General features: G+C 41.9%; 1 protein-coding gene and 1 long non-coding RNA gene across 2 annotated transcripts; both read right to left on the minus strand.

Moving 5' to 3' along the window:
• Positions 1 to 55: 55 nt before the first annotated feature.
• On the minus strand, positions 56 to 9,009 carry vps26bl (vacuolar protein sorting 26 homolog B, like). Its single transcript, XM_076019974.1, has 6 exons — positions 8,620 to 9,009; positions 7,416 to 7,572; positions 6,312 to 6,476; positions 6,029 to 6,204; positions 5,793 to 5,935; positions 56 to 2,258 (listed from the first exon to the last, which is right to left on the minus strand). Exons 1-6 carry the CDS (start codon positions 8,840 to 8,842, stop codon positions 2,136 to 2,138), a joined length of 987 nt encoding a protein of 328 aa, XP_075876089.1. The 5' UTR covers positions 8,843 to 9,009; the 3' UTR covers positions 56 to 2,135.
• On the minus strand, positions 2,922 to 4,973 carry LOC142884409 (uncharacterized). Its single transcript, XR_012926165.1, has 3 exons — positions 4,202 to 4,973; positions 3,048 to 4,015; positions 2,922 to 2,995 (listed from the first exon to the last, which is right to left on the minus strand). It is a non-coding gene; the product is annotated as an uncharacterized LOC142884409 (long non-coding RNA).
• Positions 9,010 to 12,057: the final 3,048 nt, after the last annotated feature.

Raw genomic sequence — 12,057 nt, forward strand, 5'->3', positions numbered from 1 at the left:
CAACAATATAGCGACAAAACGATAGTTTACAATTTAGATCATTTGGAGACACTAATCATGATAGTAAAAATAATTTTAATATATTCTCTTTTGACAAATCATGTTTCACAGCCAGGAGTTCTCAACAATTCCAATGATAGACGGAAATGCGATCTAACCTTGCGATGAAAATCCATTGATTCAACGCAGCTCAAATCAACATATTGTCATTGTACGTCTCACTGACAACTAAAGAAGAAGAAGGAGAAAAAAAGACAGACAAAAGGACAGCTACCCAAAAGAATAACCTAAAATTTCTACCACAAATCTGTGGTCATCTATACACATACACTTTTTTTTTCACATCAAGACACTTTTTAAAGGTCCAATGTGTAACACTGGAAGGGATCTGTTGGCATTGAATGGCATAAAAATACATGTTTGTGTCTGTTTAGATAGACAAAGTTGCTAAAAACTAATGAATGGCCAAATCAATTTCATTTGTTAATTAAAAAAAAAAAATACAATTACATATAACGAAGAGCCAAAAATTAAATATAGTGCCACCATGTCAGAGCATCAGAAAACTGGGATTAATATGAAAATTCTTTGCAATATCCTTTATTACCATTCAGTGCTACTAAAACTTACACACTGGACCTTTAAGTAAACAACTTCAACGTCAGCCAATTAGCAAGTTACTTTTACCTCCTAAAAATAGTTTTTATTGTGTTACATTAGTTCTAATTGTATTAATGCATGTTAGTGCTAATTCCTTCTCATCTATTTGGTTTATTTTATTATTTCAAGCTAAATAAATGTCACAATTCACAGCTCAGGCTGGCACGCCACTGTGTGCACGGCCGTATGAGTACAATCTTGTTTAACCAGCTCCATGACATGATCATCATGGACTTCCAATAACATGAGCAGCACAAGGTGGAAGTATTGGGTGGAATGCAGATACACTTGGTTTATTGCGTTGGTTGTGAAGAGCGTTTTGGCCACGTACCGCTCCATAGCTCATCGTTAAAATAGCAAAGATTTAGCTTCCTGCCAAATTAAGTATATAAAAAAAAATGACAGCGACATATTGCAGAGTGAAAGCTGGCCGACAGCCGCATGCTTGCACAACGTTCAGAACAACATTTCGGTATCAGACGTGGACCAATTAATAAAGTTGTTCTTGCCTTACAAAGGGGAAGCAAAGTAGATTGTTGGTAATTCTGTGGAGTCACGAGGAAGCATTTGGCACTACATCCTGCGGCACTAAGCTAACTAGCCAAGCAGGACATCCGCAGTTGGGCAAGAGGCAGGAGTCACACACATCAATGCCAACTTGGTTACAAAATAGAGGTGCAGATTTTTTTTTTTTTTTTTTTCCTTCAACTGATTTGTGAACATATTTCCTGTATTTGTATTTGTAGTATCCCAACTGTTATTCCAGATGTTTGAAATAAAGAAATTAAAAGCAAATCAAACAAGTGGTTTTTCACAATAGGCAAAGAAAATAACAAAAGGTTAGCAATTAATGAAGGAAACATTTTACAGTATTTATAATGACAATATACTTGTAGAAATATACTGTGAAAAGCTTCAATTGGTTTAACAAGGAAAGTTAGAATTATATCTCTGCCACATACTGTACATTTATACACATACCTCAATTCCACAGTTTGGCAATAAACTATTTGAGTGCATGTTATTAGTAAAGTTGACCAAGATAAACTTCATGAGCATGTAAAAAAAAAAAAAAAATTTAAAGCCATTTTTATGTAGGTACTTTTTGAGAGTGGACGTCATTGAAACAACTTGCTGTGGTGAACTCCACCGCCGTGGTGCGGAGAGGTTGCTAAAACAAAAGAAAACTGTTGGAATTCATTGCCATTTCAGCCTGATCCTTGTCTGGCTTTTTGTTCCCGTAACACAGAAACACTCCCCTCCCCCCTTCCCCCTCCTCCCCCACAGAAAAAAGAAGGAAAAAAAAAAAAACCCAGCTATGGCACAGTCTATCCCGATTCAAACCAACAGCATTTACACTGAGAAGTTGCTGAAGAGTTTGTGCGTTGCCCTTGTCCACACACACACGCACGCACGCACGCACGCACGCACTCCCTACACAAGAACTGTGCATGAGCTTTTCAATGCAGTCCCAATTACTGCTCCGGTTCCACAACCTCTCTAGGGTGAGAGGAGCCCTCGAAGCGCTGCGATGCGATGGCAGCTTGATGAGACATGCTCTTCCTCACGATGTCCCCTTTCCTCCAGAGGACGATCTCCTGCAATGAAGCACAAAAAAAATGCATAATAATCTCAATATAAAAAAATGAAATATATACTGAGGCTTTGACTTACTGGAATTTGCATCGGCTGCTTAAAAATCTTTTACGTTTCCATGTTGTTTTCTTTCATACTTCAGTTAGACGTTTTAAAGGGGCAACAAGTGATTTTCATCATTGTTGGATATGAGGCGATTGACAATTGGTGTGTGAAGCTCTAGTGGTGTCATTTCAGCATCTCATCACACGGCCTCTCGGTCTGCTGATTTCGAGCCCTTTCTGCCCTCTTGTTTTACAAAGCCGGAACGGTTGCGCGTGCATGTTAGCGCATGTGAGTATTGCGTGTGAAACTACCCCTCCTCCTGCCCCTCGGAACTGCTGCACTACCACCGAGACTTTGCAGCACCTTCTGAAAACACATGTAAGCAGCATGAGTGAAGCTCCAAATAAACGCTACCATTAGCCGAAAATGATGCTGAAAAACTCCGTTAGCATGTTGTGTTTAAAAGAGGGCACCAATCAGATAAAAAAAAAAAAAAGATAGATTGATTGATAGATAGACAAAACTAAAACAAAAACCCAATGTTTTTTTTTGTTTTTGTTTGCATGATGTGCTCAGCTGTGCTATCGAGAGGTGAAAAATTGCTTGCTGCCACCTTAAAGCTACGTATTAATTTCATGTGCGGTCCATTCTTTCAAACTTTGTGGTACGATACATTTGGCAGATCAGGTGAAGCCTTCCTGCTCTAATTGACCCCCCCGCACCCCCCTGAAGATTCCAGCCAGGACTCCAATAGCGTGCGTGTGGTGAGGCAGTGTGATGCTTGAAGATAATGCAGGAAAGACGTTAAGGGGCCATTAAAACGTTCTCTGTTTAGATCATCGAGAAACTACAGTACACTGCCATGCAATCAAGCGGGTTCATTACCAGCTGTAGCAAGATGGGTTCCCCTCAATAAACCCATGTTGTTGGAATGAAAATAATGACTCTTTTTTTTTCTTTTTTTGGGGGGCCCAGCGCCTTACAAAGCGTCGGCTTCTAAACCAGCATAAAACTAAAAGCAAAAACACACTGGCACTGTGTCATAAGGCAGCTCAGTACTGTGTTTATCGCAAGTCACATTGTCGTCCCAGCGCTCGACGCGATGGCGGCAAATTACATGTTTTCCTAATATGGTGCTTTGCAGATCCAAACCAAGATGTCCATAACAATCTCAAGGACAATTGTGCAAGGCTGAGCTGATTCAGCAACGTCATCAAAAGCACCCCCCAACAAACACACACTGATTTTAATCATGGTCCCTAGAGCCTCACTGCTTTTCATCTCACAAGCAACAATGCTCCAGGCTGACATCCATGTCAGGGACGCAAGAGAGAGAAATACTGTGTAAGCATAAGAAAAAACACTCTTCAGAATAACCTCAAAGAACCTGAATGAAAACGTAACTGCGGCTCCACCAGTAGGTTAAAAAGTCAACTTAAAATCTAGTCTGCAGTAGTTTTGAGTTCCAGTAGCAACGGTTCAGTGTCTACCTGCACCGCTCGGTCATCTGACTACACTGTAGACGCTTTATTGACCATCTAAACAGAGCCTGATTGTTATCTAACAACGAACAAGGGTGAAGAAAGAGCGGACAAAACAACAAGCGTACCGTCTTGAGTGCTGCCTTTGCGCTTTTTAAACTGAAGAGCAACGCCTGTGGTTCATTAACTGCAGGAGTCGACACTGAGGAAGCACGAACGTTACTATTCACCAGCTGAAGGGGAGATGAAGCCTCTACAGAACCCAAATCCAGAGCCTTGTTTTCGACCTAAACTGGGCCTACATCCTCTTGGCTCTTGCCAGGTACCATTCAAAGATTTCTGATACAGAATGATACTTTTTTTTTGATACAAGACGTTTTCAAACAAATTTAAACAGAACAAAAATACATCGCAATGACAGCACCAAACTTTCATTTTCCATTTTTAATGGTAATTCAGATCAAGTCTAAGTTTGTTGTATTGCCGTCCCTTGCCACGGCATCCTTGGCACAAATGTTGCAATGTGCCTTTATTTTGATCCACCTTAATGAAGTGGAGCCACACGTGTGGCAAACGATTATTGGCTCGTAGACGCTAAGATCCATGTTCTCCCTGTGTCTGCCTGTGTGGGTTCTCTCCGGGTTCTCCGGCTTCCTCCCACACTCCAAAAACAAGCATGTGAGCTGAATTGGAAACTCTGCATTGACCAGAAGTGTGCATGTGAGTGCGAATGGTCGTTTGTCTCTATGTGTGCCTGTGATGAACTGGCGACTTGTCCAGGGTGTCACCCTGCCTTCGCCCTGTGACAGCTGGGCTCCAGCAGACCCCCGTGACCCTGAGTGCAGGAAGCAGTGGGTATTGAAGGTGGATGGATTCATTTTTCAATATTACCATTATATCCCCTGGCGCGAGAATAATGATGATATTATGATGAAGCATTTTAAACTCGTCTTCCTCTGAAACATCCTGTTCAGTGAAGGCAGCAGCCGCTCTCGGCCCAACGAGCCGCCAGGCGGCTTAAAACAGTTGTAGGGACTTTGGGTGGAGTCGGCCTCGCGTTCCCAGCTCTTCTTTTCAAAGGCGGATGAATTTCCACACTGGCCTAATCCCGGCCCATATGGAGCCCCTCTTGGTAAGTGTGGCCACCGGCAGAGCGCCCCCCCCGCGCCCCCCCATCTCTCGGATACTGAGTGGGCAAAACTTCCTCCTGCTCCTGATGCAGCCAGCTGATAGACAGCTATCGCTCAAGAGCAGCAAGGTGGTTCTTTTCTCATACATGAACCATTTAACAGACGAGCTGTGGCGCTGCTCAGAGGAGGAGAAATGTTTCCTCCTCCTGGCAGATATAAGCTGTTTGTCCAGTTCCACATTGTCATTTAGTCAACGGGACTCCAGCCTCGATGAAAGCCCAGGGCTTAGCGAGAAGGTCACTAATCCCAATAATACGCCCGAGTGTGACTAGTAAATTGCGTAACCTACTTGGCCCAATTTCACACCGCACCTCCACCACTGATATAAATGATAACGTGATGAGAACGATTGAGGATTTCGAAAGAAAAACAATGCAACTTGTACGATGGGGATGAAAAAACCGGCCCCACCGATCAACTGCTGAAGAGGGAAGAAACTGTTCCAGTGTGCAAAATATTCCCAAGGTAGACGAGGTTCCACACAAACTCACAAAAAGGTTTGAACATTAAACTTTCAGGTGAATTTCACGGAAGGTGTCAAAAGCTCAGTGACATTACATCACAATGGTGAGGCATTTAAGCTGAAGCGTGCAAATTTAATGTCTTAATCTCAAACAAATAATTGAAACAAAACGGAACAACAGAGCTGGGCAAGCCGCGTGTCTTCATAAAATCTCAGCAGCAGCAGTTTGAATTTAGTCTCGTCCTTTTTCAGAGAACGACATGCAACAAGTTCAGATTTAAGCTGCCTTGTTTGCTCTTTTATCAACTCTCTTTGTTGTTTCTTAGGAGAAACGCAGGTGGCTTTCAATCGACCTACCTGCTGCTTGAAATAGCGCCTCTCCTCCTCATCGATGAGAACCAGGTTGAGGTAGTAGCGCACAGAGAACTTCTTGTTGATGTCCCTCATGGTCGGCGTCATCTCGTAGCCCGCGAGGAACAGCCTGATGGGGATGGACTCTCCTAGCGTACCAACACAAACTGTGTTAATCTCTGAAACTCACTTGGCCACCAACTGGGAGGAGAAAAGAAAGAAAGAAACACTTAATGGTTCACCTCTGACTGGGGCGCCGTCCATGATTTCGTACTTGGCGATGGTGTCGTTCTCGTGGTAGACGTTTGGCCCCATGCCGGTGGTCTCCCGCTTGATGATGTCGATCTCCATGTGCCTGATCTTGATCCTCACCAGTAGAAAGTAGATCTTGCCAACGATCACGTCTTTCAGGTGGTATCTGCACAAACCAGCGGCGAGAACGTCAAAGCAGCAGACCGGCCATCGCTGTTATGAGGCAACGGGCCTAAACGGTTTTAGTGACCCTTGTTACGCGGCGGCCCTTACTTGGATTTATTGTACTCAAACTCAATGTGTAGACAGTCCTCAATGCCCACTTCCATCTTGATGGAGGAATTGAGCTCGGGGTACGTGCTGAGCGTATGAACCACGATGTCCAGCTCTTTGCTCAGGTCGTTGAGTCTTCGGCCTACAGTTGCCCTCAGGAAATAACTGGAACAGACAGAGAGAGAGTGAAAGAAAAGGTCACGCAGTTGTTAAACCAGCACATGACGTCTGTTTAGCTGCACTGCTGCTCACAGAAACTGGAAGATGGACATAAAATGGACATTTTGAAGCACTTCTGATTAAAAATACATAAATAAATAAATGGGAATGCTTGTTGAAATGAGAAGGTTTAGAAACTGAATTCTGAAGCAGTACATACAGCTACCTAATTAGTTGTCGTTTCTGCATGAGCACAGTGTCCTTATCAGTATTACAACTTTGATGAATGTGGTTTCGATCAGCGGTTACGTCTGTGTGTGATTGTGTCATCTGATCATGAAGGTGTGAGGCTCAGTCTTGCACTGGCTGCAGATGACACTCAAGACCAGTAACTTTAGGGTCACTGTTTTTTTCTGTAGGCCTCCATCTGGATTCTGATTTTGACTAAAGTCATCATTTAGCGCTAAAGAGACGTGGCCGTCAATATTCCTGCACTTGTCCAATACCTGCCAGTCCAGCTGGCACGAGGGTGGAAGCTTCTGCAAAACTTGCTTGGTTGTTCAACTTGTGGTAAGAAGCACAGCCTATTAAACACATTGTGTTTACAAACTAAAAGTACCATTGGCCTCATTCATTTACTTTTGTAGGTTGGAGGGTGGCAGTCATATGCACTGTTCCATGCCTGGTCTCAAAATCTCCTGAGTTTAACCTGATTCACAGGGTTTTTTGTTTAATTTCATGAATTGTATGAAGTGTATAAATAAAAATAATAACTTGCACATTTTGAGTTTATTCACTGGACAAATTTTGCATCCTTCAAAATGTGACAATCACTGGGACTTTTAGGACTTTAACTTGAAGACTCCTTGGCCTAGTCGTCTATACAACTATTCAGTGCATTAAATAACCTTCTTAGCAACATGTTAATTCCAACAGTAAACTTACCGTAACTTGACATTCTGACCAGTGTATGACTCGTAGGGTTTCTCAACATGCGTGAACTCAAAGTCGAATGTCTGTGACTGTGTCAGCTCCCCTGGCCGAGCCAAGTCTTTTACGAGGGACACAAACTCATGGTGGTTTCCTCTGTCATAGTACAGCTCTGGAAAAAACAAGCAAACACAATGGAACAAAAACACTTTGACGTTGCAGCGAATATGCGAGAAAATTTCATGTATGTATTTCATCATTTATGTCTCTTGGCAAACAATAGCACACAAAGGGACTAAGAAGTCCTATCCACATCACCTCAGCTTTACATCTACAGTATATATACCACATTAAATAGCTTGTATCTTTTAAGAAAATCTTATTAACTTGTTAACATTACTTAAGTGATGGAGACACTCGAAACTAGGTTAAATTCACAGGGAGTAGTGGTATTTTACATTATTATGTATGATATATCGATGGTCAGACCCTGTTTAAAAACATCCTTGCAAAATTTCTGACTCAAGACTCCACATCCTTCTGTTAGCGAGGGAACATTACAAAAGAAATGTGGTTTTCTTTAGCGGAGACACTGTTAGGCATTGATTAGCAGGGGGCACAACATATTGCAGGTATGCTTGGATTCGATTCACAACGTGACGATCCTTATGATTTATTTCATCCCAGCAGTAATTAAGTTGGCTTTCAACAAAGTATGATGTGGTTTTAAAAATAAAATGAAAATGTGTTTTTTCATAATAATGTATATACTCTTTGCAAAATGCAAACATTAAAAAACAAAAACAAAAATTGAAGTAAGTTGTATCGACAGTCTGTATCATGTGTCTATTAAAGGGTGTAGAAATCCATTTCTTCTCTATTTTCGCTTTTAAAACGGGGGTCAAAGGTCGTTGAGACTGCTAGCCAATGGCTGCGGGTCAGCTGATTTTAGCTTCCGCCCGCGTCTGTCACGGGACTTGGCGTTTCAAACGGACACTTGTTACAAGCACAGACGCTCCGGTAGAGCGGCCTGGATTCACGTGAAAAAGGGCTGAACACGTTTTGCACGACATTTATTCAATAAGCCGGAGAGAGTCGCTGCTGACAGCCGCTGCAGTGGCATTAAAACCCGCAGCACTTCAGCACTTCCCTGGGCGAGCTGTGCGGAACACAGGCCTGCCTGCCTGCCTGCCAGCCACTCACTCACTTACTCACTCACCTATCTGGCCGACAAACTCGATCTTGATGCCGTTGTGCTCCAACCTCTTTCCCGGGTATTTCAGCGTCACGTTGACTTTCCCCGACACAGTTTCGCCGTCGTAGAAGAGAAAGTATTTGTCCTTCCTGCCGTCTTCGCTCTTGTGCTCAGCTTTCTTTCTCGTCTCGGCGTCATTCAGAACTATGTCGATGTCCGCACTTTGACCGAATCCAAAGAAGCTCATGACTGCGCGCTAATCGAGCCCTGGCCGTGTCGCCGGATGTTGTGCTAAGAACCAGCAGCACTAGTCGGTCAAATATCACCTGTTTCCTTCTGGCTCCGCTGAGATGTTCAGTGCAAGGCACGCAGCTTCCCCGATTGCTGAGTACTCCCCGAGTTACAACTGCTCGCCTGCGCATGCGCGGGATTCTATGACTATTCGCGTTTATTTATTTAAACCTATGTATATATATTTATAATTTTTTTTCGAATATTTAACTGCAACTCAAGACTCCCGAATATATTTGTACAAAACATGTTTGTCTCTAGAAAAATGTCTGTCTTCTAAATGTCAATATGCACTTTTCTGGCGCAGTATCAACAGGCTTAGTAACCACCGTCGGCAGGGGTTTTACTTCCCGCGGTGCAGCCTTCCAGGTAACTACTACTGTACTCGTAATTTTTTTCTTTTTCTTTTTTTTCTTCTTTTATGAAGCGTTATTGCATTTATTTACAAAATGTACGAATCACATTTAATGTATTTTTTTTTTCCTGTGAGCATTCTTTATTCGACCTATAAGTTGCATTTAGCACTTCTCATGTACTGAGACGTGAGAAAATACAGAGGGAATATAATATATAGGATATATACATGCATCTATTTCGTGTCACAAATACAACAACGACGACGACAACATCAGCCCCCCTCTTTTGCGTCATATTTGTTAACCTATTGAATCTTTATCATCCAATTAGCCAGCATAACATGTTAGTTTTTTTTGTTATTATATATATACATATACATATACATATATATATATCATTTATTTGCAAAACGTTTTGACTGAGTCTCCTAAAAAGGACGAAAAACGAAATATTTTCGATGACTTCGTTTTTGCCCACTAGATGGCAGTGTTGAACAACAGCAGCAGGAAGTTGTCGCATTGGGAGCGTTACTTTTTTCTTCTTCTTTTTTTCCTTCTTATTTCTCATATATGTAATATGTACATGTAAAAATCATTATTGTGTCACTGTTGCACCCCTCTCTTTTACCATTTATATCAAATATCTCCAGCCCCAACATACCTGCCTTCAAATACGGTATACAAAACCATTTAATATACAAAAGTAACTAATACTTATGTCTGGAGCAGGGCGAAGTAGTTTGTAAAAGTTTGGTGTGAATGTACCTTTAATAAATAATCAGTGTGATCCTCTGGATAGACCTAAAGTCAGAGCAGTCAGCAGTTAAAAGACTCTCTTGAAGGATTTAACTTTCAAAAACTCAAATGTAACAATGACTCACTTCGAACAAAGTAACACATATAAAACGCTTTCCCAAAAAATCCTGCCGGGACATCTGAGTGTCACACGATAAGATTCAACAATTCTTCAACTGTGTTGGGAAAACCACTTCTAACTTGTAACAAGTATAGCGCCCCAGGCTGCCTTTAGAAGGCTCAAACCAATTATTTATGCTGAGAGCAGAAGGTGCAGCTGTGGCTGCGTTACGATACACACAAATATCTTGTCAATGTGCCACTTTGTCACGTTGTGCTCAGGATATTTTTTAAATAGGCTACGTCCGTCTGTCAAGAACTCTTTCCCCATGTCACATCCACTCTGCGACGCGCTGTCTGCTCAGCTTGAACCTCTCTCTTCTTCTGCCTTGTAATCGTGTCCTCTGCAGCCAAAATGGAGCTTCACGGCTGTCATCTCATCTGCCTCTGGTGAAGCAGAGATTTTAGAGCAACATAAAATACATCTTTGGAAGGCACTGAAGAGATGAACATTCTGTAATCACTTTTCTGGATCACTTGTTATCTATCTATCTATCTATCTATCTATCTATCTATCTATCTGTCTGTCTATCTATCTATCTATCTATCTATCTATCTATCTATCTATCTATCTATCTATCTATCTATCTATCTGTCTGTCTGTCTGTCTGTCTGTCTATCTATCTATCTATCTATCTATCTATCTATCTATCTATCTATCTGTCTGTCTGTCTATCTATCTATCTATCTATCTATCTATCTATCTATCTATCTATCTATCTATCTATCTATCTATCCGTTTGTCTGTCTGTCTGTCTGTCAAATGAACAGATGTATTTCAATGGTTTGGTCCTGAAGGGCATTAATGAATCACCTCGGAAAGTTCTCGTCTCTGTACAATTGTTTACCTTGCTTCAGGCTTACCTTGTTTGTTCCTCATTTTTTCAGTGAGCTCAAGCAAAGAGTCAGTATTCTCATTGATGGTTCCCTTATCATTGCCCAAGTCAAACCAGAGGATGCTGGGACATATACTTGCGCCCCCCAGCAACAGTCTGGGCCAGCCACCGACGGCCTCTGCCTATCTAACAGTGCAATGTGAGTATCTGTGTGTGTTTTCCATGTGTGTTGTGAGTGCTTATTTTTTTTTAAAGAACTAGAATATATAAAGAAGATAAGAGTGAAGTGAAAGCTTTCAAGTATTCATGCTGAAATTCATATGTAATCACACTTTGCCTTAAAGTGACAGGACATAACGAAAAGGGAAGGATGTGATTTAAGTCTACGTGCCACCTTTGTGGGGAACGTTTGCTCACTTTGTGAGGTAGAACATCTTAAAAAAAGAGAAATGTCTGGAATAAGATGTCCGCAAACATCTATGTGTAGTCATTACTCATGCCAGCAAGGGAAAGGAAGCTCATCTGTGTCTAAGTTTTATGAACAGTAAACAAAAGAAATGTTGCATTTGTGTTTTGTTCTAATTGTATGAGACACAATATTTGAGACATTGCCTGTATGTCACAATATTTCAGAATGGGTTCAATTCTACGGGTGAAAACTTTTCCATGCAGTTCTCTCACGGAAACGAAATGCGACCTGAGCATTAAATAGATTTTCCTTCTTGGTGAAAATACTGGTCTCCGCCGGTCACAGCACGCCCTGATATATCAGCTGGGAGCTCACAGATATGATACTCTTCATCAAGGAAGTAGGGCTGCTGTTGCCAGTTGGCACAGCAAGCGGCAGGAAAGTATTTTTTCTTTCTTGTTTTGAGGGTGTAGAGTGTGAAGATGGCTTAACTCCCAGTGTTAGATCAGGGTTCAGATGAGCAACACGCAGCCGCTGGGACGTTTGATGGACTTTCACACTGAATAGGATTTCTGCTCGCATCAGGACACACACACACACACACACACACACACACACACACACACAGACACAGACACACACACACACACACAAC

This window comes from Nelusetta ayraudi, unplaced genomic scaffold (assembly GCF_046127955.1).
Source record: "Nelusetta ayraudi isolate G7.1 ecotype Tasmania unplaced genomic scaffold, CSIRO-AGI_Nayr_v1 ptg000011l, whole genome shotgun sequence".
Taxonomy (NCBI): Eukaryota; Metazoa; Chordata; class Actinopteri; order Tetraodontiformes; family Monacanthidae; genus Nelusetta; species Nelusetta ayraudi.

Bases quoted from the DNA above. Each gene is read 5' to 3' on its own strand.
- vps26bl (XM_076019974.1), bottom strand. From the start codon at position 8,842: ATGAGCTTCTTTGGATTCGGTCAAAGTGCGGACATCGACATAGTTCTG. The intron at 7,573-8,619 runs GTGAGTGAGTAA...TGTTTTTTCCAG, and splicing joins CGAGTTTGTCGGCCAGATAG to AGCTGTACTATGACAGAGGA. The intron at 6,205-6,311 runs GTAAGGGCCGCC...TGGTTTGTGCAG, and splicing joins TTTGAGTACAATAAATCCAA to ATACCACCTGAAAGACGTGA.